Source organism: Pantherophis guttatus, chromosome 17 (genome assembly GCF_059756535.1).
Source record: "Pantherophis guttatus breed Tessera chromosome 17, ASM5975653v1, whole genome shotgun sequence".
NCBI classification, from domain to species: domain Eukaryota; kingdom Metazoa; phylum Chordata; class Lepidosauria; order Squamata; family Colubridae; genus Pantherophis; species Pantherophis guttatus.
This window is the reverse complement of record NC_142079.1, coordinates 4,803,974-4,828,919: the sequence shown is the minus strand read 5'-3', so window position 1 is coordinate 4,828,919 and position 24,946 is coordinate 4,803,974. Positions and strand designations below refer to the sequence as shown.

The 24,946-nt window shown below is 46.3% G+C and overlaps 1 protein-coding gene across 2 annotated transcripts in view; it reads right to left on the bottom strand.

The window, feature by feature from the left end:
• Positions 1-24,946, bottom strand: part of TPCN1 (two pore segment channel 1) — a 38,422-nt gene that overhangs the window by 9,896 nt on the left and 3,580 nt on the right. For both annotated transcript variants that reach the window (XM_060690434.2, XM_060690442.2), the window contains exons 2-21: positions 20,487-20,614; positions 18,669-18,845; positions 18,383-18,496; positions 16,757-16,887; positions 15,511-15,599; positions 14,794-14,828; positions 12,939-12,997; positions 12,108-12,207; positions 10,625-10,741; positions 9,436-9,560; positions 7,833-7,881; positions 7,150-7,213; positions 6,055-6,099; positions 5,675-5,731; positions 5,519-5,569; positions 4,128-4,200; positions 3,894-4,001; positions 3,090-3,161; positions 1,367-1,456; positions 299-414 (exon numbers count right to left, since the gene is read on the bottom strand). In XM_060690434.2, coding sequence (XP_060546417.2) covers positions 299-414; positions 1,367-1,456; positions 3,090-3,161; positions 3,894-4,001; positions 4,128-4,200; positions 5,519-5,569; positions 5,675-5,731; positions 6,055-6,099; positions 7,150-7,213; positions 7,833-7,881; positions 9,436-9,560; positions 10,625-10,741; positions 12,108-12,207; positions 12,939-12,997; positions 14,794-14,828; positions 15,511-15,599; positions 16,757-16,887; positions 18,383-18,496; positions 18,669-18,845; positions 20,487-20,614 — 1,800 coding nt within the window. The remainder of the gene's footprint in view (positions 1-298; positions 415-1,366; positions 1,457-3,089; positions 3,162-3,893; positions 4,002-4,127; positions 4,201-5,518; positions 5,570-5,674; positions 5,732-6,054; positions 6,100-7,149; positions 7,214-7,832; positions 7,882-9,435; positions 9,561-10,624; positions 10,742-12,107; positions 12,208-12,938; positions 12,998-14,793; positions 14,829-15,510; positions 15,600-16,756; positions 16,888-18,382; positions 18,497-18,668; positions 18,846-20,486; positions 20,615-24,946) is intronic.

The following is a 24,946-nucleotide window of genomic DNA, read 5'->3' as shown; positions in this document are numbered from 1 at the left end:
GCCCCTTATCCATTCTTGGAGTTGTAAGCCTCCCCGTGTCATTGACCGAGAAAGAAAGAAAGAAAGAAAGAAAGAAAGAAAGAAAGAAAGAAAGAAAGAAAGAAAGAAAGAAAGAAAGAAAGAAAGAAAGAAAGAAAGAAAGAAAGAAAAAAAGAAAGAAAGAAAGAAAGAAAGAAAGAAAGAAAGAAAGAAAGAAAGAAAGAAAGAAAGAAAGAAAGAACACAAACAACACAAAGGAAAGAATTTCTTTCCTGCAAACCCGTTCAGTTAATGTTTGAAAAGGATCTGGAGCTCTTACCGAAACTGTTCAAAATGTTGTCAAAGTTATTGAGATAGTAGTAGCCTTGGTCCACCACAGTCTTGTTCCCAATGGTGCGGTTGACCAAACGAAAGGCATCGGCCACTGTGCTGGTGCTGGATGAGAAAATAAGAAAGTACGCACTGAGAGAGAGAGAGAGAGGTTGCCCCGGGTTCAAAAACCTGTTTTTACAGTGGTCTGTTGTTGTGGCCCGCCAGTGGACCTGGGAGCAGGTTCAGACAGTGAGGAGGTTGGGGAGGAACATGGGCCAGTCATGGAGTCTGGGGAAAGCTCGGATGAAGGCTCTGCGTCTGAGGCAGAGACGGGGCCAGGGCCGTCTGACAGTTATCAGCTGCCTTCGGAATCAGACATCAGCAAGGCAGACCAACAGCTGGAGCCTGTTCCCAGTCTGTCCATGCGCAGAGTTGCCAGACGAAGGGAACAGCTAAAGAACAAGGGTCAACTCAGGAGTAAGGCCACAGGTGGACAAGAATGGCTCCTCCCAGAGGGAATAAGAGCCATTGGTAGTACAGTGGTCTAAAGCACCCTGTTATTAAGACCAGCTGCCTGCAATTACTGCAGGTTCGAATCTCACCAAGGCTCAAGGTTGACTCAGCCTTCCATCCTTTCTAAGGTAGGTAAATTGAGGACCCAGTTGTGGGGGCAATAAGCTGACTTTGTATAAATATACAAAAAAGGATGAAGGCTATTGCTTAGTGCATTGTAACCGCCCTGAGTCTCCGGAGAAGGGCGGCATATAAATCAAAATTTAAAAAAATAAAAATAAATAAAAATAAATAAAAGAGGAGCGAAAGGGGAGTTTGCAGGAGACAATTAGTCCATTCCTGCATTCTCGCCAAGTATTGCGGAGTCTGAAAGATATCGGCCTGGCCACTCTCCAAGCCTGATCCAGGTCGGTAATTATGAGCTACCTTGAAAGCCTGTGGGAGAAATTCAGCGACCAGAGGTTGTCACTTCAGTTCTAATATAGCAAACTGAACTGAATCTATGGGCAAACTGAATTTATGTATATATTTTCAGAGAGAGAAAGAACGCGGAGATACTTACTTACAACAGTTTGGGTAGAGTTTTCCGGAGAAGAATTCCATGCCAACGATGGCAAAGCAGTAATAGAAGATGAGTAAAGTTAGGCCTAGGCTAGAAGAGAAATGAGAGGGTTAGGAAAAGTGCAATCCAACAAGGTGGCTTTTTAACAGAATAAATTGGAAGGGACCCTGGAGATCTTCTAGTCCAACCCCCTGCTTAGGCAGGAAACCCTACACCACTTCAGACAAATGGTTATCCAACATCTTCTTAAAAACTTCCAGTGTTGGAGCATTCACAACTTCTGGTGGCAAGTTGTTCCACTGGTTAATTGTTCTAACTGTCAGGAAATTCCTCCTTAGTTCTAGTTGCTTCTCTCCTTTATTAGTTTCCATCAGTTGCTTCTTGTCCTGCCTTCAGGTGCTTTGGATATTAAGTTAATCCCCTCTTCTTTGTGGCAGCCCCTCAAATATTGGAAGACTGCTATCATGTCACTCCTAGTATGTATGTATGTACAGTATATAAAGCATACTGTGCTTCCCCAAAAATAGTGCTTATTTTGGAGTCCCCAAAAATATAAGACCAGGTCTTATTTTCAGGGAAACACGGTATCTATGTATATAGCATATCTATATGTATGTTATGTATCACTTTTCAGAGCAGGCTGCAAAATTTCATTTTTAATGTGTGCCAGAGTCCCAAAGGAAAAAAAAAAAATGACAATCAAGGTTATCTTATCTATCTTACAGTAGTGGCCAAAATTGTGGGAACCTTTTGGGAAAAGTCTATTTTCTAAAACTAGCTAATAACATCACTTTTTTGGGGGGGGTGAGTAGTACCATAAAATTATATATCAATGGAAAGATCATTTAATGGAGAACGTAATGCAATAACTTTTATGGAGGATTTGCTATTAGAATAGCAGTTACAGTATAAAGAAGAAAAGTGAAACACGTAGAAAAAAAATGAGATATATAAAAATGATCACCCTAGAAAAAAACGAGATATGCAAAAATGATCAACATGTCAATTAATACTTCGTTGGGTAACCTTTAGCATGAATGACGGCCTTACAACGTCTTCCCATGGAGTGAACCAAGTCTTTGAGTTCTGCAGCTGTTCTAATGTGAAACCAAAGTCGAATGATGGCTTCTATTAACTGGGTTTTATTGCTGGGTCGCTTCTGACTAACAAGTTTCTTTAGTCGGCTCCATAGAATTTTCAATTGGGTTAAGGTCTGGGCTATTCCCAAGCCATTCCAGCAGTGGAATAGGATGATCTTGAAACTCCAAGACAAAAAAGTGATGTTATTAGCCATTAAATCTCAAAAATACATGTTTAACAGTAACAAGAGTCAGAAGGGATCTTGGAGGTCATCTAGTCCGACCCCCTGGTCACGCAGGAGACCTGTACTAGGGATTCGAACCGCCGACCTTTCTGATCGACAAGCTCAGTGTCTTAGCCACTGAGCCACCGTTTCCCAAAAGCTTTCCACAATTTTGGCCACTACTGTATCTTAGTCCATATCTTCATTAGATTAGACAGCCTCTCTTCCTGCAACCATTCAATTCAATGCCCAGGGAGGAGACCCTCTATCATTCTGGACAAATGGCTGTCGGGTCTCTTCTTAAAAACTTCCAGTGATGGAGCACTGTGATGATGGGTTTCTATTCCTGCAACTTTCAAACGTGTAGACTTCAATTCCCCCAGCAGCCAATCCAGGCAGGAAAACTTTCATTCTCTGTACCTGGCCATCCTAGGGAGAAGTTCAAACATCGTGTCGAGGACATTCCGGTAACGTTTCTTCAATTTAAACAGCCTGCAATAAAGGGAAAGGGAAAAAAAATATATGCATGAGTGTCTAGAACAGCGTTTTCCAATCTCGGCAACTTGGAAGATTATGTGGATTTCCAAAACTCCTCCATCAGCATGCTTTAAGATGGGAGGGCTTGTACTCCCAGAATTCCCCGGGTATCATGCTTTAAGAACATGCGGGCTTCAATCTTGAGAAGCAGGAATCGGAAGCTTTTGCATCATAACAGGAGGAGGAGGAGGAGGAAGAGGAGGAGAAGGAAGAGGAGGAAGAAGGAGCGGAAGGAGGAGGGGAAGAAGGAGAAGGAGGAAAAGAAAGTAGGAGAGGGAGAAGGGGAAAGAGAAAGAAAGAGGAGAAGGGAAAGAAGAAGAGGAAGAGGAAGAAGAAGAAGAGGAAGAGGAGGGAGAAGGAGGAGGAGGAGGAAGAAGGAGGAGGAGGAGGAGGAGAAGGAGGAGGAGGAGAAGAAGGAGGGGAAGAGGAAGAGGAGGAGAAGGAGGTGGAAGGAGGAGGAGGAGAAGGAGGAGAAGAAGAAGGAGGAGAAGAAGAACGAGGAGGAAGAGGAGGAGGAGGAGGGAGAAGGAGGAGGAGGAGGAGAAGAAGGAGGAGGAGGAGAAAGAGGAGGAGGTGGGGTCAAGAACAAGGGATCCTGCGACTTATAGTTTCTCAGTACCTAGAAGAACCGCCCCCTTCCCCCGGCCCCAATTCTACAGGTATCTGAGCCATCCTGTGTATCTTCACCTCAGTAACTGCAGAGGCCGCAGCACAACAATGAAGTAGAAGGGTTCCATATCGAACGCCAGTGCCAGGAGACCCAAAAACGCGAACAAAGTGACGGCAAAGTCGAAACTGGGAAAAAAAAAAAAGCAAGAGAGAGGAGAGAGAGAGAGGAATGGATTTTTCTGCCTGGCATCCGCAACCTGCGTTCCCTACAAGTCCCCCAACGCCAAATCCCTTAAATGGGGAGATACTTACAGATTCCAGCCCGAAGAGAGATAGTCTTTCGGCCCCAAGCCGGTGACCTTCAACAGCACCTCGACCCCGTAGACTGTCAACACAGAAGGGGGAAGTGCTGTGATTGTGGTTTTTAAATCACTGGACAACGTTGTCCAATAACACGGGCTTTCCGTTGATAACTTCTCTTTTCAAAACTTCTTTTAAGGTTTATTTTACACACATTTATTATTTGCCAGAGAGTACCCTGAGCTACAAATATACTTTTCTATTAGTATCCCAATGTATTGTTGTCATTTAATGACCTCGTAATCCCTTGCTGGGTGGAGTCGAGTCAACTGAATGGAGCTGAATGTTTTACTGGCCGGATGCCCTTCCTGTCACCAATGCGGAGTTTTGTTCGGCAGATATATTCTCATTGTTAGTTTTAAATTTTGATATGGATTTTGATAATTGATAAATTTTAAACTATGGGCCAAATTTAATTATTTTAAATCTATTTTTAATCATACTTTATGTATAAATGCTTTTATTTTGGCTGTTCACTGCCCTGAGTCCGAAAGGAGAAGGGCGGTATAGAAATTCGAATAATAAATAAATAAATTGTGGCGAGAGAGAGAAATCTCTGCCCCTACCTAGGATCGAACTCGCAGCCTCCTGATTTGTGAGGCCAGAGCTCCACCTCTAGGCCACCACGGCATTCCGTACCCCCAATGTATTGTACACCATTTATTCTTTTCTTCCAATGTCTCAACATTTTTATTCTCTCAAAGATGCCTACAGATAGATAGAGATGCCTTCTTGGAAACCAAATGTTCTGTCCCCGTCTCCACACACACACACACACACAGCCAACTGAGGGTTAAAGGAAGCACTTGGCACGCACAGTTTGTTTATCAGAAACTTGGCAGCAAGACGAGCACCGACTGCCAAGTGCTTTTACTTAATATCCCTTCACCAGATAAACGGAAATACACACAGTTTGCAAATAGTCCAGTTCAAAATAAGAAACCTTCGGCAGATTTAGGCGTTGTTCAAAGTGACTTGCCAGAGTTAGTTTTTGTCCGTCACAGAGTCTTAAATGGCCACCACCCTCTCTTATATAGCCTCTGGGGTGTGGTCCAGTGACTCAGCCTAATCCCTGGCACGCCTCCTCAACTGCTGCAACCGTTTATCACGCCTTCGTTGGCGTGGATCCAGGAACGACCGATCGCCTCCATCGCTATCATCGGAGACACCTGGCTCCTGGCTAATCTCCTCTTCCTCGGCCGGCACCTGAGGCAGTGCCAGAGAGGAGGGGCCTGGAGAGGGAGGCCTGGCCGACTCCTCTCCTTCATGTTCGGAGCCTTCTCCCTCCGATAAGATAGGCTCGGAGGACGGAGCCACAACACCGAAGTTGCTAAAGGACTTACTTGTGAGGAACATGATGTAACTCCAGGGGACGTCACGAGAAAAGATTCCGTCTGAAAAAAAGAAACAGCAGAGAGTTTCAGAGGAGAACCGAAAACCCGTCCGGAGGAAGGGAAGGTGGACTCAGTCAGCAGACGTTCAATGACGTGGCGTCGTACCTCGCAACATGAAGGTTTCCACTAGAATCCAGAGTCCGTTCACAGCCACCAGAACATCTGCAAGACACAACGGCAGATGTTCAGAGAAAAGTCGTTAAACGAATTTTGCATCCACTTTAAAACCTTTCCTTCCCCTGGAGTGGGGAGGGAATGGGGATTTTGCAGCATCCTTCACCCAGGAGTGGGGTGGGAGTGGAGATTTTGCAGTATCCTTCCCCTGCCACGCCCACCAAGCCCACGCCCACGAAACCAGTAGTAAAAAAAATTTGAATTCCATCACTGGTCAGCATGTTGGTAAAATGAAACTCCGCTTAATACACTGTGTAACTCTATCCATTAGCTCCTCACCCCCACCCCAAACAGAGTGAAGGCTTACTTACACATGCCATACTGGAAAGCCCGAGAATTCACTAATATGTTAATACCTGTTGAAAGGAAGACGAGAGAAGGCAAAACAATTAAATACTTCTTTTTTAAAAAAAAAAAACATCCTTCTTGTCTGTTTCTTTGAAATACCCCCAGGCTGGTAACTTCTCCCTTTTTCCTCACAGAGAAGAAGGGATTGGAGGCTATTGTGGCCCATCAGCGGCCTGTGCAGCTAGTAGCTGATTCAGACGGCGAGGAGGCTGGTGTGGTGCTGCACCAGCAGCCTGTGCAGCTGGCACTCGAGTCGGACAGTGAGGAGGCTGGAGAAGATGTGGTGCCAGAGGCTGGGATTCAGCCAGGGCCTTCAGAACCTCCAGAAGCTTCCATGGGTGAAGAGGAAGAAGAGGAGGAGCCTCTTCTCGATGCACGGGCGCGCAGAGCTGCCAAAAGGCAGGAGTGGTGCCTCAGGAGGAGGTCTTCTCGAGAGTAAGGCTTGGGGCTAATTGGCCACTCCCTTAGCCTATTTAAGGAGGAACGCCGACTGAAGCAATTTGTAGGGAACAACTTCAGTTCACTCTCCTTCGCGTCTTGATCTTAGTTCTCTGCAAATTGCTTCTGGGCTTTCTGCCAACCCTAGTAAGATTAAGATTATTTATTCTTTGGATTCTTGTCGGCTGTTAAGAAAGTTAATTAACAGCCTTTGTTTGAAAAAGGACTGATTTAATTTAGTAAACTAAGGTTTGTACAGACTTTTGTGTGTGCTGCGTTCTTTGGGGTCTGTAGCTGGGGCAGAACAGAGGCCTTATTCTCCAAAGCCCCTGAGGGCAGGACAAGAAGTAAAGGATGGAAACGTATCAAGGAGAGAAGCAACCTAGAACTAAGGAGGGAATTTCCTGAGAGAGAGAACAATTAACCGGTGGAACGGCTTGGCCTCCAGGAGTTGTGGGTGCTCCATCACGGGAGGCTTTTAAGAAGAGATTGGAAAAAAACCATTTGTCAGGAATACTAGAGGGTTTCCTGCTTGGGCACGGGGTTGGGCTAGATGACCTCCAAGGTCCCTTCCCAGCCATAGGATTCTATGTTCTATAGAAACGCTATAGGGTTTTCACCTTTAAAAATGAGGAAAGCTGTCCCTGGAAGATCATCGAACCAATGTTCTCGGTTTCTTTTGGCCTGGAAAAGAAAGCAAGCAAACCTCAGACAGCTTTGGTTCATTTTCATGACTGGGCTAGAGGATCTTTAAGATCCCTTCTCCCTCCAGGATTCATTCCTTCTTTCCTTCCTTCCTTCCTTCCTTCCTTCCTCTCTCTTCCTCCTCCCTTTCTTCCCTCCTTTTCCTCATTCCTTCCTTCCCTCCTCTCTCCCTTCCTTCCCTCCTCTTCCTCCCTCCCTTTTTTCCTCTCTTCCTCCTCTCCCTTCCTTCCCTCCTCTCTCCCTTCCTCCTTCCTTCCCTTATTTCTTCCTTCCTTCCTCCCTCCCTCCTTCTTCCTTCCCTCCTATTCCTCATTCCTTCCTTCCTTCCCTTCCCTCCATCCTTCCTTATTTCTTCCTCCATTCCTCTCTCCCTCCCTCCCTCTCTTTCCTTCCTTCCTCTCTCCCACCCTTTCCTTCCTTCCCTTCCTTCCTCTCATCCATCCATCCATCCCTCCATCCATCCCTCCATCCATAAATCTCCCCAGCCTTTGTTCTCCGCAGGGTGCCCCTTTTGTTCTTCCCCATTCTAGGGGCTCACCTCCCATCCAGCACCCCTAAACCAAAGACACCCAAAACAAATCCCAACTTGGCAGCTTACCTTCCATTTCAAACCAGCCACTTCGTAGAAACTGTACATATCCTTCAAACTGAAACAGACAAAAGGGTGGGGGCCTTTTCTACCCACGTTCCAGTCTCCGGTTCAAACACATCTTCGGATTTTGCCAACCAGATTCACAAGCCCAAGCCCCCCAGTTCAAGAGTTAAGGACTCAGTCCCAGATTTTGCCCAGTCTGAGCAAAAGCTTGCAACACCCATGTCAGGCGAGTGGTTTGTGCACGCCGACTCAGCTAAGAGAGAGCTAAAAATAAAAGACTGCTGCATAGCTAGATTTGCTGATGTGGGCTTGCAAAAAAAGAAAAACGGGAGGCAAATCTTCAAGCAAGGATTTTGTTCCTTTTCTAAGAACATTTCACTGCTAGGACAAAAAACGAGCCTTAATATAAAATGTGTTAAAGGCTAGGCATACAAGACTGCCAGATGCTCACGCTGTCATTAAAAAGCCTTCACACACACACATACATGTCCCTCTCCTGGGTGAAAAAAAGCTACCCTGTTTCCCAGAAAATAAGAACCAACCAGAAAATAAGCCCTAGCATGATTTTTCAGGATGCTCGTAATATAAGCCCTATCCCAAAATAAGCCCTGTTTAAGATGGTTAGTCAGATGGAGGTGTTTAGTACTGTATTTTCCCCAAAATAAGACCTAATCGGAAAATAAACCCTAACATGATTTTTCAGGATGCTCGTAATATAAGCCCTATCCCAAAATAAGCCCCGTTTAAGATTGTCAACCAGATGGAGGTGTTTAGTACTGTATTTCCCCCAAAATAAGACCTAATCAGAAAATAAGTCCTAGCATGATTTTTCAGGATGCTCATAATATAAGCCCTACCCCAAAATAAATCCTGTTTAAGATGATCAACCAGACAGAGGAGTTTAGTACTGTATTTCCCCTAAAATAAGACTTAATCTGAATATAAATATAAGCCCTACCCCAAAATAAGCCCTGTTTAAGATGATCAACCAGATGGAGGAGTTTAGTACTGTATTTCCCCTAAAATAAGACTTAATCTGAATATAAGTCCTAACATTATTTTTCAGGATGCTCGTAATATAAGCCCTACCCCAAAATAAGCCCTATTTAAGATGATCAACCAGACGGAGGAGTTTAGTACTGTATTTTCCCCAAAATAAGACCTAATCGGAAAATAAACCCTAGCATGATTTTTCAGGATGCTCGTAATATAAACCCTACCCCCAAAATAAGCCCCAGTTGAGATCATCAACCACACAGAGGAGTTTAGTACTGTATTTCCCCCAAAATAAGACCTAATCAGAAAATAAGCCCTAGCATGATTTTTCAGGATGCTCGTTAATATAAGCTTACCCCAAAAATAGGCCCCAGTTAAGATCGTCAACCAGATGGAGGTCCAACCAGAACCAGTAATAAAAAAATTTGGATTTCACCACTGCTTTCATGTCAACCAAATGGGAGTCGAGGGTTTTCCTTCTCTAAGGGATCAGACTAGGGCAGGTCTGACACCTAGTTTTGAAGTTCTCTGATTTATTTGGGGAAAAGAAAGCTTCAGATTCATTCCATCTTCTTCCATGGGGCAGAAAAAAACCCACCTCCATCCTTACCTGACCAAAGGGCTGTTGCTTTGACTCAGTGCTTTGAAAGTCAGATAACGGTCTCGGATGTTCATCCGGGGCGCATAGTAGCGCATCAGGCCATCAAACTGCTTGAAAGCAATCCCCGAGGGTCTCTATAGAGACAAAAGACGGAAGTTACACGGAGGACGTACAGAGGGCAAGCTACTAAAGGTAGCCCTCGACTTACAACAGTTCATTCAGGGATGGTTCAAAGTTACAACGGCATTGAAAAAAGTGACTTATGACTATTTTTCACACTTACAACTGTCGTAGCATCCCCCTAGCCATTTTTGATCAAAATTCAGACGCTTGGAATCTGGGTTGTATTTATGACGGTTGCAGTGTCCCGGGAGGTGACGTGTTGCTGCAGAGAGTCTCCCTCTTCGGGGTCTTTTTCTGTGGGTTGGAGGGGGGCAGAAATTCCGACTTGGGGTCTGCTTCGGCCTCCTGGTGTGGGGCTTTGGGCGAAGGCTGGAGGGAAGCGCCGCTGATGGAGAAGAGCCGGAGGGCCTTGTTCCAGTGGGACTGCATCATGGCCTGGAACTGGCTGACCACCTCAGTCCACTGAGCCTCCAGGTGCCGGTACCTGGCCTTGCACTCCCGCAGGTCTTCCCTCTGCTTGGAAAGCCTATGCTCCTAGTCCTCAGTGAGGTGCTTCTGCTGAGCCTCCTTCTCGGCCAGATCCAATTTGAACTGAGCTCTTTTGCCGACTCTTTCTCATGGTGGCTGCTTAGCTCCAACAACTGCTTCCTGTTGGGGCTCCAAGGAGCCCAGGCGGGCAGGCAAGGCGTGGCTGGGAGGGGAGGGGCGAGTAGAGGCCGGCGAGGCGTTCCTCAATGTGAGTGACATCGAGTTGGCTACGCCCACCCAGTCACATGACCACCTAGCCACGCCCACCCATTAGGCAGATCATATTAGTGGTCCGCGGGATTTAAAATTATGAATTTAGTGGTCCCTGAGGTCCGAAAGATTGGGGACCCCTGCTTTAGATGCTTTGAAAAAATAGCTTGACCTCTTCCTCTTTGTGGCAGCCCCTCAAATACTGGATGTCTGCCATCAATTGTCCTGCCTGCAGCTTTTCCTCCTGTTCCTCAAGGTTAGCCTCGCAGCTCATCGCCCCACTTTTCTTCCTGGAGACCCCCTTCCCCCCACCCCACGTGTATCCAGGACCACCTACCTGTTTGCTAACCAGCAGGCGGTAGGCGTGCTGGACGGCGGTGCGCTTGTGAAGCAATAGCGATCGGAACTTCCTTTTTTCAATGTCACTGAAGGTGTCAAAGACGACAGCCAGGAGCTACGGGAGAAAGAAAGGGTGAAGCAACAAAAAAAATCAAGAATGACCTCAAACTGAGCAGGAGGGAAGTTTCAAACGGCAAGTGAGAAGGTGATGACTTCACAGGAAGAAGTAGTGGAAACTTCCAGCGGAGGTAGTGAGTCGACCATGAGTTTAAATATGCTTGGGATAAAGACGTGTCCATTCATCTGACAAAAATTAAAACAATAAATCAAAGAGCCTTGGTGGCGCAGCAGTCCAAAGCACTGTTATTAACATTAGCTGCCTGCAATTACTGCAAGTTCAAATCTCACCAGGCTCAAGGATGACTCAGCCTTCCATCCTTTCTAAGGTAGGTAAAATGAGGACCCAGATTGTGGGGGCAATAAGCTGACTTTGTATAAAATATACAAAAGTATGAAGGCTATTGCTTAGCGCATTGTAAGCCGCCCTGAGTCTCCGGAGAAGGGCGGCATATAAATCAAAATAAAATAAAATAATAAAATAAAATAAAATAATAAAATAAAATAATAAAATAAAATAAAAAAATAATAAAATAAAATAAAATAAAATAAAATAAAATAAAATAAAATAAAATAAATAAAATAATCCTAGGTCACAACATACACATAGTAAGAGCTCCCATCACTGTCTCTGATTCTTCAAGTGAGCTGGAGCAGTCTTTAATACGGGAGTGTCCATTTTTCACATCAAAGGAATCCATATACTGTGTGACCACACTGGACCCATCCCTAGGTCCAGCTGGGAAACTCCTTTTTTGAGTCGGCCTTCTGGCATCTCTCCTCCTCCTCTTTTCCCCACAACAACAACCTTGTGAGGTGGGCTGGGCTGAGAAGGAGGCCCAAAGTCATCCAGCCAGCTTTCATGGCTAAGGCGGGACTAGAACTCACAGTCTCCCGGTGATTGGCCCAAAGTCATCCAGGCAGATTTCATGGCTAAGGCAGGACTAGAACTCAGTCTCCTAGTGATTGGCCCAGTCACCCAGCTGTTTTTCATGACTAAGGCAGGACTAGAACTCACAGCCTCCTGTTGACTGGCCCAAAGTCACCCAGCTGTCTTTCATGGCTAAGGTGGGACTAGAACTCACAGTCTCCTGGTGATTGGCCCAAAGTCACCCAGCTGTCTTTCATGGCTAAGGTGGGACTAGAACTCACAGCTTGGCTCAAAGTCACCCAGCCGGCTTTTATACCTAAGGCAGGACTAGAACTCTCGGTCTCCTGCTTCCTAACCTGGTGCCTTAACCACTAGACCAAACTGGCTCCTCTTACAGATGTATGAAAGAGACAGCCTGGCGTAGCAGCGAAGGTGCTGAAGCCCCAGATTTCAACCAGGAGAAAGATCACGAAAGGCCGGAGACTCTACTTACCAAATTCATAATGAAATACAACTCGATGGAAAGATACACGATGAAAAAGACACAGGACCATGGGTTTCGGGAGTAAGAGGGCATCATCACATCAGGAAAACTGGTTCCAAAAGTAAGAGAGATGAAAAAGAGAAGCAACTCGGAATTAACTTCCCAAAATTAAGGAGAAACTTCCTAACAGCGAGGACAATTAACCAGTGGAACATCTTGCCACCAGAAGTTGTGGGTGCTCCATCCCTGGAGGTTTTCAAGAAGACTGGACAACCACTTTGTCTGAAGTGGTGTAGGGTTTCCTGCCTAAGCACGGGGGTGGACTAGAAGACCTCCAAGGTCCCTTCCAACTCTGTTATTCTATTCTATTCTATTCTATTCTATTCTATTCTATTCTATTCTATTCTATTCTATTCTATTCTATTCCTATTCCATTCCATTTCTATTTTCTATTCTATTCTATTCTATTCTATTCTATTCTATTCTATTCCATTCTATTCCTATTTCATTCCTTTCTATTTCTATTTTCTATTCTATTAAGAGCCGAGGTGGCGCAGTGGTTAGAGTGCAGTACTGCAGCTACTTCAGCTGACTGCTAGTTCCGCAGATCAGCAGATCAAATCTCACCAGGCTCAAGATTGACTCAGCCTTCCATCCTTCCGAGGTGGGTAAAATGAGGACCCAGATTGTTGGGGGCAATATGCTATTTAGTATACTGTCGATTGTTTTCAAATAACGACGCTTTAACACAAGCTTCTGGAATAGCAACATGGCTCGTTTTCCTCTGCCCTCCCACCGCCATCGCCTCTAGTGCGGCTCCACTAATAACCCAAGACTTACTTGGCAGTAGTGAGAAGAACGAAAAGATTCACCAGGCTGCTCTCCAAAGTGTTGAAATACTACAAAAGAACGAAAAAGCACTGAGGAGAAAGAAAAATGAATAGAATAGAGTTCTTTTATTGGCCAAGTGTGATTGGACACACAAGGAATTTGTCTTTGGTGCATAAGCTCTCAGTGTACATAAGGAGAATAAAATACATAAAAAGATACAACACTTAGTGATAGTCAAGGTTATTAATAAGCTATCAAATCATACTAGGAAACAAGTAAAAACAATATAAATTGAAAGATACAAGCACATAATAGAATAGAATAGAATAGAATAGAATTAGAATAGAATTAGAATAGAATAGAAATTAATAAAAGACTAGAACAGAACAGAACAGAACAAGGAAAGAAGGAAGGAAGGAGGATAGGATAGGATAGGATAGGATAGGATAGGATAGGATAGGATAGGATAGGATAGGATAGGATAGGATAGAGTAGAATAGAACAGAACAGAATTTTATTGGCCAATTGTGATTGGACACACAAGGAATTTGTCTTTGGTGCAGAGGCTCTCAGTGTACATAAAGAAAAAATAAAATATATTCCTCAAGAATCATAAGATACAACACTTAGTGATAGTCATAGGATACTACTAAGCAATCGAATCATACTAGGAAACAATAAAAACAATTTAAGTTGTAAAGATACAAGCAAATAAAATATAAAAAAATAAAAAAGTAAATCAAATAAACAAAAAATAAACAAACATGGATAATAGCCATAAGTGGGAAAAGATAGGTACTAGGAAGGATGAGAAGAAGAATAGTAATACAGTCTTAGTAGTTAATTTGACAGTGTTGTGGGAATTATCGTATTTTTCGGAGTATAAGACCTTCTGGACTATAAGACCTCAGCTTTTTTGGTGAGGAAAACAAGGAAAAGAAATCTGCCTCTGCCTCGGCTTCCCAGCAATTTTGCTTCATTGCAGCAAACAGCAAATAGCCTGCTTTACTTTCATTTTCGTTTTCAGCATAGCTTGATTAGCACAAGAAAAAAAAATCTGCTCCCAGCAATTTACCTCCTTGCAGCAAGCAGCAGAGGCCCAGGCAAAACAGCTGAGAGCAAAACAGCTGAGAGTCGGGAGGCCGATCCAATCAACTTGTGCTAATCAGGCTCTGCTGAAGCTGAAACGGGCTGTTTCTGCTTGCTGCAAGGAGGTAAACTGCTGGAAGGCAGAGGGAGGCCAAAGGGTAGGGGCCAGTGGGTGGGCGGGGCTACATTCGGTGTATAAGACGCACCTAAATTTTCACCCCCTTTTTAGGGGGGAAAAAGGTGCGTCTTATACTCCGAAAAATACGGTAATTGTTTAGCAGAGTGATGGCATTCAGGAAAAAAACCTGTCCTTGTGTCTAGTTGTTCTGGTGCGAAACAGTTGCTTCTGAATTGACAATTTCAGAAGAATTTCGTGGCCTGAAAGGATCTCGAATGCCTCTCCAGTTTAGCGAGAAAAAAATATTCTTGTGTTAAGTTTTCCTTGCTTCGGGAAAAAAAAAGCAACGAACTGAAAACTCCTGGCTGTAACTTTGCTGGCTAAGCATGTCACATGCATGTTTCATCCGTTCCTTTTTCGCATAAACAATTAAGCGAAACAATGCCACTAAGGGCTGGACGGGTGACACATTAATTTATTTTAAAAGGGGGAAGGAAATGGAGCCAAATTGAGACTCACAACTGCTTGACACAATCTAGAACTGTCTGCACAGCACTGGAATTCACTTCAGCAAAAGTTGTTTAAAAGTTTCCCCCTGTTAAGATTTGTGGTGCTCCCAAGAACTGTCAAGAGTGCTGGAATTTATGGTTTACTTACAGGGTCCCATTTGTTTGGAGAGAACAGATAAAATCCTAGAAGAAAGAACGGAGAAAGATCAAACAAATTGCATCTATAAAGTGTTACCGAAAAAGGAGAATATTTGTAGCTCAGGGTTGCCTTCATGTCAGAAGTCTTTAAAAAGTTTCAAGTTTGGAGAACCCCGTTCTAGACAAATTATGCAAGACTCAGCCAACCATTTCCACATTTTTTTATATTTACTTTATTCTCCGTTTTTTCAAACACGAGGGGTCCTTGGTGCTCTCTGAGATCAGTTTGTTTTCTTGCATGACCCAAACTAAGTAACATAAGTCGTACTAGAAAAGTCGTAAAACGGGGCAAAACTCACTTAGCAAAATTTTTCGCTTAGCAATGGAAATCCTGGGCTCAATTGTGGTCGTAAATCCAGGACTACCTGTATTGAATAATCTCTCCATGGAAGTTAAACCGGCGTATGCTCAACCCTGGACAGACCAAGAGAAAACATGATGCGTCTTGTTTTGTGAGGTTGCAATGCACGCTTGGGAGGCGTTGCTACCTCCACCACAACGATACACGCAAGTGCGTAACAGCGATGCCACAACGCATGGCGCTGCCTGCGTTGCGACGTCTCGACACACGTTCTGTCCAGCTCTCTTGACTGCAAATGTTTCTGCCTTTCCTGAAAATGTTTCGCCTTAAACGAATGAATAGAAGAGTGGGAAAAAAAATTCATACCCAAAATTGCAAAGATGACCATGAAGAAAAGCAAAAGGAGGAGAATATCAATGAAGGGTGGCAGAGACTGAAAAATCTGACGTAGGTTTCTGGAAAACACAAAACAAAAACAAAAAACAAAACAGCGGCTCTTTGAAAGAAAAACATCCCTCCGCGTCGATTATTATTCCATCCCTTAAAAGCAGCCAGTGAGTGAGATGCCGAAACAGTAACACTCCACCATTGTTTAAAGTTCCCCAGGTTAAACTTGCAAACAAATACTGTCAGGGCTCCGACAAATGCCCTAATTAACTCATGAGCCTCGAGCCAAGCTTCAAAAGCAATCCAGTTATTTATTAGGAGCAACATGTCAGCAGCTTCCCAAGTGTAGTCAACTCTGCCGCACGGAATTTACGGCTCAGCTATGACCCTGTTTCCCCCCTCCTCTCAGGCTGTGTCTTAAATCATATTCTCCAACGAGGCACTTTTGCGGGCTGTAGAAACCACGCCTCTGCTCTGATGTAGGCTTCCTTGGAAAGCATAAAGCACAATCTTAGTCCCAGCAAACCTCTTTAATTCAAAGGGCTGTGAATTATTGTCATTCTCAATCCGAAAAGCTTCTCAAAGAGTCTTTCAAGAGAGTGTTTATGAACACCCACCTTATCTCCCTTAGAATGCTGCCAGAGAACTAATTGCCAAACGGAGGGCAAGGCCAAACCGCTGAACTGCCGATCTTTCGATAGACAAGCTCAGCGTCTTAGCCACTGAGCCACCGTATCCCTCTAATTGTGTACAAGCTATGGTTCAAACCTCCAGTTAGTAGCCTTCAAACCAGAAGGCTTGACTCAAATCAACCCTTTACACCAGGGGTGTCGAACTCAAGGCATGTGGGCTGGATCTGGCCTGTGGGGTATTTCAATCTGGACAGCGGCACTGGTCTGGAAATAGCAAAGGACCAGTCCGCTGAGCATCTGGCGGCCAAAAACGGAGGAGCCACCGGGGAGCCGGTGGCACCGGGGGAGCCACGCACGGCCTCCCACATGCTCCATTTTGGGCCTGGGCAGCCTCCTGTAGCACTCTGCCGACCAAAACACGGGCCCTGCATCCCGTTTTGGCCAGAAGAGTACTGCAGGAGGCCGTCCAGGTCAAAACGGGGCATGCCACAATTTACACAATTGTTAATCGAAAAGCAAGTGAAAAAGAGAAACGCCAGTCTTCTTGCCAAGAGAATCGCACCAGCCTGCTCAGAGACAACCTAACCCGTTACCTTCTCACAGCTCCACAATAACGACAATCAACCAGGAAGATGCACCGCAAGGCTCGGGTGATGCGAAGGTGGGATGTCTGACGCACCAACACCACGACCGCTTCTACAAACTGCAGGAAGAGGACGCAGGTCTGCAGGGGGGAGAAGAAGATAAGAGAAAGGCGTGGGGTGTGGTGGAATGCAGCCTGGATTCCCAGGAGGAAGGGAAGAGGGAGGGGCTGCATTCCAGAGGATCCTCCAGAAGGGGCGGAGCTTAAATAGTTTGGATGGGAGGGAGAGAGTGAAGAAGAGTCCTGTTGTGGTCCGCTAGCAGCCTGTGGACCTGGCAGCGGAGTCGGACAGTGAGGAGGCTGGGGAGGAACATGGTCCAGTCCTGGAGTCTGGGGAAGGCCCCGAGGAGGGCTCTGTGTCAGAGGCAGAGATGGTGCCAGGGCCATCTGGGAGTAATGCGCGGACCCCAGAGTCCCCAGAGTCGGACAGCAGAGAGGCATAGGAATAGGAGGAGCCTGTTCCTAGTGCATGCATGCGTAGAGCTGCCAGATGGCAAGAGCAGCTAAAACAAAAGGGACGACTCAGGAGTAAGATGATTGGCCCCTCCCATAAGGCTTAAAAGAGAAACAGAGGCACTTGGGCCTTTTGCAGGAAAGCAACGTTGCTAACTCTGTTTCCAGTCGGCATCTCGTTTGTTTCTGAACTCCGTGGGGCTTTGCCAAGCAAGGCCTTTGGCAGGGTGTCAAAGAAGATAAAGGTGGGTGATTATCCCGAAGGACTTCTTCCGAAGGACTTGTTTTACAACTAATTGGGACTCAGCTGGGAATGAACGTAATTTTCAGCTGTTACAATAAAATAGGTTTATTTAGGACTAATTTTGTATTGTAATTACTCAGTAAGCCTAGGTCACAACAAGTCCTCCTTAGCAATTCTTAGCAATACAAAGGAAGTCCTCATCTTACAAACATTATTTAGTGACAGTTCGAAGTTCCAACGGCACTGAAAAAAGTGTCTTATGACCATTTTTCACACTTACGACCGTTGCGAGCATTCCCCAGGGTCACAGGATCAAAATTCAGACACTTTGCAACTGGCTCATATTTATGACGGTTGCAGTGTCCCGGGGGTCACTTTTGCGACCTTCTGACCAACCAAGTCCATGGGGAAGCCAGATTCGTTTAACGACCTCATGATTCACTTAATAACGGCCGCCATCTGCTTAACCACTGTTAAATGAGTAGCATGGTTGTTAAATGAATCTGGTTCGCTCCCCGTTGGTTGTGCTTCTCAGAAGGTCGCAAAAGGGGATCCCGGGACACTACGACCCGTCATAAACGCGAGTCAGTTGCGCCAAAAGTCTGAATTTTGATCACATGACCACCGGGATAACTGTAGCGGTCGGTAAGGGATTTAATTTCAGCGATTCATCTAACCGACGTGGCAAGAAAAGTCGTAAATCGGAACAAAACTCTCAATTCGCATAATTTCTCACCTAGCAACATAAATGTTGGCCTCAATTATAGCCATAAACGGAGAATTACTTGTATATCCATAGGAAACAAGAATAAACCTGGCGGGATATATTTCCAGGTTAAAAACAGCAGCCGAGTTCTTGCTAGGTAGGTATGGCCTTACCTTGACCATGGTTCTTTTGTGCCGGATGTAGGTATGGAAGCCCAGCCATCTTAATTTCATGGAGAGCTCAAACAACACAACCATCAAGGCGAACAGCTCCAAGGTAGCGTGGACCTGAAACAAGATGAGGGAAGGATACTGTAAAATCCCCATTCCCACCCCACTCTGGGGCCAGCCAGAGGTGGCATTTGCCGGTTCTCCGAACTACTCAAAATTTCCGCTACCGGTTCGTCAGAACCTGCTGGATTTCACCCCTTCTCCCTCCCTTTCCCCAGGAACCACGTACGTAAATGCCGAGGCGGAATATGGCAACCGCGGGGGCTTCGCAGAGCGACAACAGCAAGAGCAACAGAGCTGTGGTTAACTCCATCAGATAGAAGAGATGGTTGTGGACAAAGAGGTAGGAGGCGAGGGCTTTGTGGTCCTTGGGATGAGTGACGAATTTATCATTGTTCTCGCCTTCCTGGAATGTTTAAGGGGGGAAAAAACAGAAGAAGAAAAATCGCATCATTATGGCACAAACCCCATATAGGCATTCCTTGACTTAAGACAATGGAGCCTTAAAATTTCTGTTGTTAAGTGGGACAGTTGTTAAAGGAATTATGATGCCTCATTTTACGACCTTTCTGTTCTGTCCCCGTCTCACACACGCACACAAACAGATAGCCAGGGGTTAAATAAAACTGGCAGACAACAAATTCTTCCGATAAGAGAATTGGCAGTAGCTGCTTGCCAAGAACTTTACTCATAGAGGGAGGGGTTGTTCCTCCGTCAGATAAACCCAAACAAGATACACACAGTTCAAGAATTGTCAAGTCCAGTCCGTAATTAAATCCAAGGCAGATAACGTTGTTTCAAAGATACAATGTGACTCGCTAGTAGTTTGTTTTGTCCGTCAGAGTCTGAATGGCCACCTCACCCGCTTTTATCCCCTGTGGGGTGTGGTCCAATGACTCAGCCTAATCTCTGGCACGCCTCCTCTTCTGCTGCGCGCGCCTGTCTCTCTGACGCTGGCGTGGATCCAGCCAAGACTTATCTCCATCACTGTCCGACTGCAAAGAGATACCTGGCTCCTGGCCAATCTTTTCTCCTTCAGGAGACACCTGAGGCATTGCCAGAGAGGAGGGTCCTGGAGAGGGAGGCCTGGCCAACTCCTCTCCTTCATGTTCGGAGCCTTCTCCCTCCGATAACACAGGCTCAGGTAACGGAGCCACAACACTTTCTGGCCAGAGTTGTTGGCAGAGGTGGGAGGCACATGAATTCACAACCGGTGCGCCCCAGCACCGAAAATGTGAGCACGCACGTGTGCGTGCTCCCATGCGACCTTCTGCGCATGCACTTTGCTCACTTGCACGCATGCACATACCGTATTTTTCGGACTATAAGACGCACTTAAATTTAGAAGAGGAAAACAATAAAAAAAAAAGGTTTTGGCCTAACTTTTCAGCCCTTTTTTTTCAGCCCTTTTCTAGTCTTTTTTTGGCCTGTTTCCGGGGCTTTTTTCGGCTCATTTTCGAGGCTTTTCTGGCCCATTTTCAAGGCTTTTTGCTGTCCATTTTTGGGGCTTTTTTTTGGTCCATTTTCGAGGCTTTTTTGGGGCCATTTTTGAGGCTTTTTTGGTTCATTTTTGAGGCTTTTTTTGACCCATTTTCTAGGCTATTTTTGGCCTGTTTTTTTCCAAAAAGGCCTCTAAAATGGGCCGAAAAAAGCCTAAAAAATGGGCCCCAAAAGCCTCAAAAACGAGCCAAAAAAAGCCCCGAAAACGGGCTGAAAAAGGCCTGAAAAAGACCCGGAAACAGGGTGCGATAAAGCCAAAAAATGGCCGGCAAGCGGTCAGGACTTCGGCAATATTTGGTCTATATAGATGCACAGACATTTTCGCCCCCTTTTGGGAGACAAAAAAGTGCATCTTATAGTCCGAAAAATACGGTAAATAGGACAGCAGCAGCTTACCACTGGTTGTTGGGAATGTGTGGACTTCAACTCCCAGAATTCTTAGCGCCCGTTCTTCAGGCTGGGGGATTCTGGGACACCCCCCGCCCCCCCCTCCCATTTTCCTCCCCTTCATTTTTCCCCAAGACGTAACGCAAAAATGACGGCCCACCTGTAGATAAATTGCAGCTTCCTGGTAGTTCATTTCCCAAGTTCGTCTTCCGCGATCCCACGGGTGAGAACATCGTTCTCCCGTCACTGGGCTGGACATATCGTGGATCTCGTCATAATTGATGCCATCTTGATGGGAAGCAGGGAAAAAAGATTGTAAACTCTAGGCAATTTCATTTTTGGCTTCTCTGTTCCTAAGACCTTCCCTTCCCAAGGAAGGCGAGACCCTCTTCATGTTAAAATTGTGGTGGAGGCATTCGAGCGAGTGATTTGTGTCCCCTGAAACTTGTCAAGTTCCTAGACCTCATGAAGAAAAACGAGGTCATCTAGTCGGGCTGCGCTGAATTCTCAGGAACCCAATGTTTGTGAAGGGGAGCTCTGTTTATGTTGAGTGCCGCCAAGTAGACGTTCCATAGACAAAAATAAAAATTAAAAAAAACGCTAAAAGGTGCAGTTAAGGTCTGTTTCTGTTATTAAAACCCCTTGGCATTTTTGTGTTTGCCATCCTGGTTGCATCTTTGATTCCTCTTTTGTTCCTAAAGACATTTTAAACTCAAAACATGCGGCCGTGTTTATTTTCTCTTTTTAAGGAAAATGTTGTTTAATTTCGGTCAACGAAGATGATTAGGGGACTGGAGAGCTGAAACATATCAAGAACGGTCGCTGGAACTGGGTATGTCTAGTTTAATGAAGAGAAGGACTAAGGGGAGACATGATAGCAGTGTTCCGATATCTCAGGGGCTGCCCCAAAGAAGAGGGAGTCAAGCTCTTCTCCAAAGCACCTGAGGGCAGGACAAGAAGCAACGGGTGGAAACTCATCAAGGAGAGAAGCAACTTAGAACTAAGGAGGAATTTCCTGACAGTGAGAACAATTAATCAGTGGAACTCCTTGCCACCAGAAGTTGTGAAAGCTCCAACACTGGAAGTTTTTAAGAAGAGATTAGACAACCAATTGTTTGAAATGATACAGGGCCCCAAAACGGTATTTTTGCACTTCTATTTGAACACAGCTCTCACATCACAATGTTGGAAAAGCACATTTCCTGGTTAGAGAAGTCTTCTTGGAGCCTGGGGAGGGCAAAATAACCTTCCCCACCCACCCCCTCCCCCGGAGGCCCTCTGGAGACCAGAAATGGCCTGTTTGCCGACGTCCAGTCCAAACGAGCCATTTCCGACTTCCGGAGGGCCTCTGGGGGGGGGGAGGCTGGTTTTGCCCTCCCCAGGCTCCTAGAAAGCCTCTGGAGCCTGGGGAGAGCGAAAAAGGAGCCTTCCCCACCCCCTCGGAGGCCCTCCAGAGGCCGGAAACAGCGTGTTTCCTGACTTCCGGTAGGCCCGAAAATCAGCTGGCCGGCGCGCGCATGTGTGCTGCAGCTAAGCTAGGGCAATGCTCGTGTGTCCACCGATATGGCTCCGTGTGCCACCTGTGGCACGCGTGCCATAGGCTCGCCATGACGTCCCTACGCCATTCCAGACCAAAGCCTGTCCAATCCCTTCTTAAAAAAACCTCCAGGAATGGAGCATCCAAGAACTGCAAATCGAACACGCTCGCTTTGCAAAGACCTCCGAACGCATTTCCACTTGCAAATCTTTTCAAAACCCTTGGCTTCCCCACCCACTCGCTCACCCACCCCCCAAGTAGGCTGGTTTGCACAAAGGAATGAGTGTGCTTGCCGAGATGCCCACCAGCACCGTTGGTCTGGTTGCTTTGGGAACAGGTGGAAATCACGCACACGGCATCCTAAGCCAGCATTAAAAACCCTGGAAAGCCGACAGCCCACGCATACGAAACGACAGAAACTTTTCAGCAGCGTCTCGTTGCTCGGCCCTTGCCGGAGGTGACTCAGAAATCAGCGGAACAAATGTTGGGAGCAACAACAAGGGGGAGGAAAAAAAAAAAACCTAGAATGTCACAGTTTCCAGGAAACGGGATCTGGCAAGGATTAATTAACATCCACTCTCAGTTTTTGCATTTTAATAGTTGCTGATTTTCCAGGATGAGGAGAGAGAGGGTGGGGGGGGGGGACAGGGATTAATCAAGTCTTTTTAATCAGGCGTCAAAAATTGGGTCGGCTGAGCAAAAATTGCCGGTGCCCTCGTTTTACGACCAGAATTGAGCCCAGAATTTCTGCTGCCGCACGAAACATTGGTTAAATTGCCTTGTTTCGTGAGCTTTCCTGCCGCGGTTGTTCAACGAATCACTGCAGTGGTTAAGCTAGTGACACGGTTGTTAAGTGAATCCGGCTTCCCCGTCGCGAAAGGGGACCCCGCAACCGTCATAAATACCAGTCAGTTGCCGAATGTCGGAATTCTGATCACCTGACCACGGGGATGCCGCAATGGACGTAAGGGTGAACAACGGTCGTAAGTCACTTTTTGCAGTGCCGTTCCAACGGTCACTAAATGAACTGTTGTAAGTCGAGGACTATCTGTACAGTTCGCCACCGTAATAGCTAGACCAGGGATGGCAAACCTTTTCGGCACCGAGTGCCCAAACCGGAACATGCGTGCAAAGACCAGCCGGTGCACGCATGCCTGTTTTTTTGCTGTTTTTCAGGCCTGAAAACAGTCCACAAAATGGCTCGGGAAAGGCTTGGAAAACGGCCTCAGAAAGGCCCTGAAACAGCCCCCAAAATGGTCTGGTTTTTGGCTGTTTTCCGGCACCTGCAAAGACCAGCTGGCTGGTGTGCGCTTGCCTGTTTTTTGCCCATTTTCAGGCTATTTTTCGGGCCCAAATAACAGCCTGAAAACAGGCCCAAAAATGGCCTGAAAATGGCCCAAATAACAGCCTGAAAAAGGCCTGAAAGCAGCCCAAAAAATGGCCTGAAACGGCCTGAAAAAAGCCTGAAAAACGGCCTCAAAAACAGGCTGAAAACGGCCAAAAAATGGCACGAAAAACAGCCTGAAAAAGGCCTGAAAACGGCCTAAAAAACAGCCCAAAAATGGCCTGAAACGGCCCAAAATGGCCTGAAAATGGCCCAAATAACAGCTTGAAAAAGGCCTGAAAGCAGCCCAAAAAATGGCCTGAAACGGCCTGAAAAAAGCCTGAAAAACGGCCTCAAAAACAGGCTGAAAACGGCCCCAAAATGGCCTGAAAAACAGCCTGAAAAAGGCCTGAAAACGGCCTAAAAAACGGGCCAAAGAATGGTCTGAAACGGCCCCAAAATGGCCTGAAAACTGTCGAGCCTAGCAACCTGCTCGACACCGCTAACGCGTGTTGAAAGCATCGAGGGACATATACATACTTGATGGTGGTGGCACTGGGTGCAGACGGCCGTCTGCGGGGCGAGGGGAGGTGGTATCGGGTGCGACGGGCTTAGGACGTCTCCAAATGACGCTGTAACCAGCACCTTCGAGAACCAACTGGGACGCTTCCGCGCTAACAAGGGTGTGGTGATAAATGGGGGCGCGGTTTAAAAGGGTTAATGAGAAGGGAGGGCTATATAAACGCCCATTTCTAGTACACTGTAGCGCCAATTTCATTCGTCTTTACGAGTCACAGCGTGTAGCCGTCCACGGACGCGAATAAACCAGCGTGCCAAAAAGAGCTGAAAGGGGTGCTGCTGTGTTTTGATTGCGTCTCGCACGGTCCACCTGAGAAAAACGGCGCAAAAAATGGCCTGAAAACAGCCCCCAAAATGGCCTAAAAACGGCCCAAAAACGGCCTCAAAACGGTTCAAAAAACAGCCTGAAAATGGCCCAAAAAACAGCCCAAAAAAGGTCTGAAAACACTCGGAAACCAGAAGAGCAGCTGGCAACGGCACGCGTGCCCCGGAGAGGACTCTGTGTGCCATAGGTTCACCATCATGGAGCTAAACCAAACTGGCTTTCAGGAATTCACTCCCCAGAGACAAAAACAGACGTGCTTTTCCATGAGTGCGTGGGGTGCTTTGTGCAAACAGATGCACTGTGGCATTTTCTTATTTCCTTTTGGGCCACGTTGATATTTTTCTGCCTCCGTGTTTCTGAATCACTCCATCCTCCTCTCGGCTCAGGGAGAATCTCCTTCCAGAGATTCAAGGTGAACGAGGGAGTCAAACAGGCTTAAAAAAAATAAAATAAAATCTACTTTGTTCCTAGATTTGCAACTCCAGAGCACGAGAGCCACTGTCCCTCGGCCCGGCATGTGTTGTGGCCCGCCAGCGGCCTGTGTGGATCGTGGCTGATCCCGACGAGGAGGAGGCTGGTGTGGTGTCGCGCCAGCAGCCTGCGCAGCCGGTGCTCGCGTCGGACAGCAAGGAGGCTGAAGAGGATGTGGTGCCAGAGGCAGAGACTCAGCCAGGGCCTTCAGAACCTCCAGAGGCTCCTTCAAGTGGAGAGAGTGAAGTGGAGGAGCCTCTTTCTCAATGCTCGAGCACGCAGGGCTGCCAAGAGGCAGGAGTGGCTACTCAGGAGGAGGAGGTCTCCTTGAGAGTAAGGCTTGAGGATAATTGGCCACTCCCTTAGCCTATTTAAGTCACACAC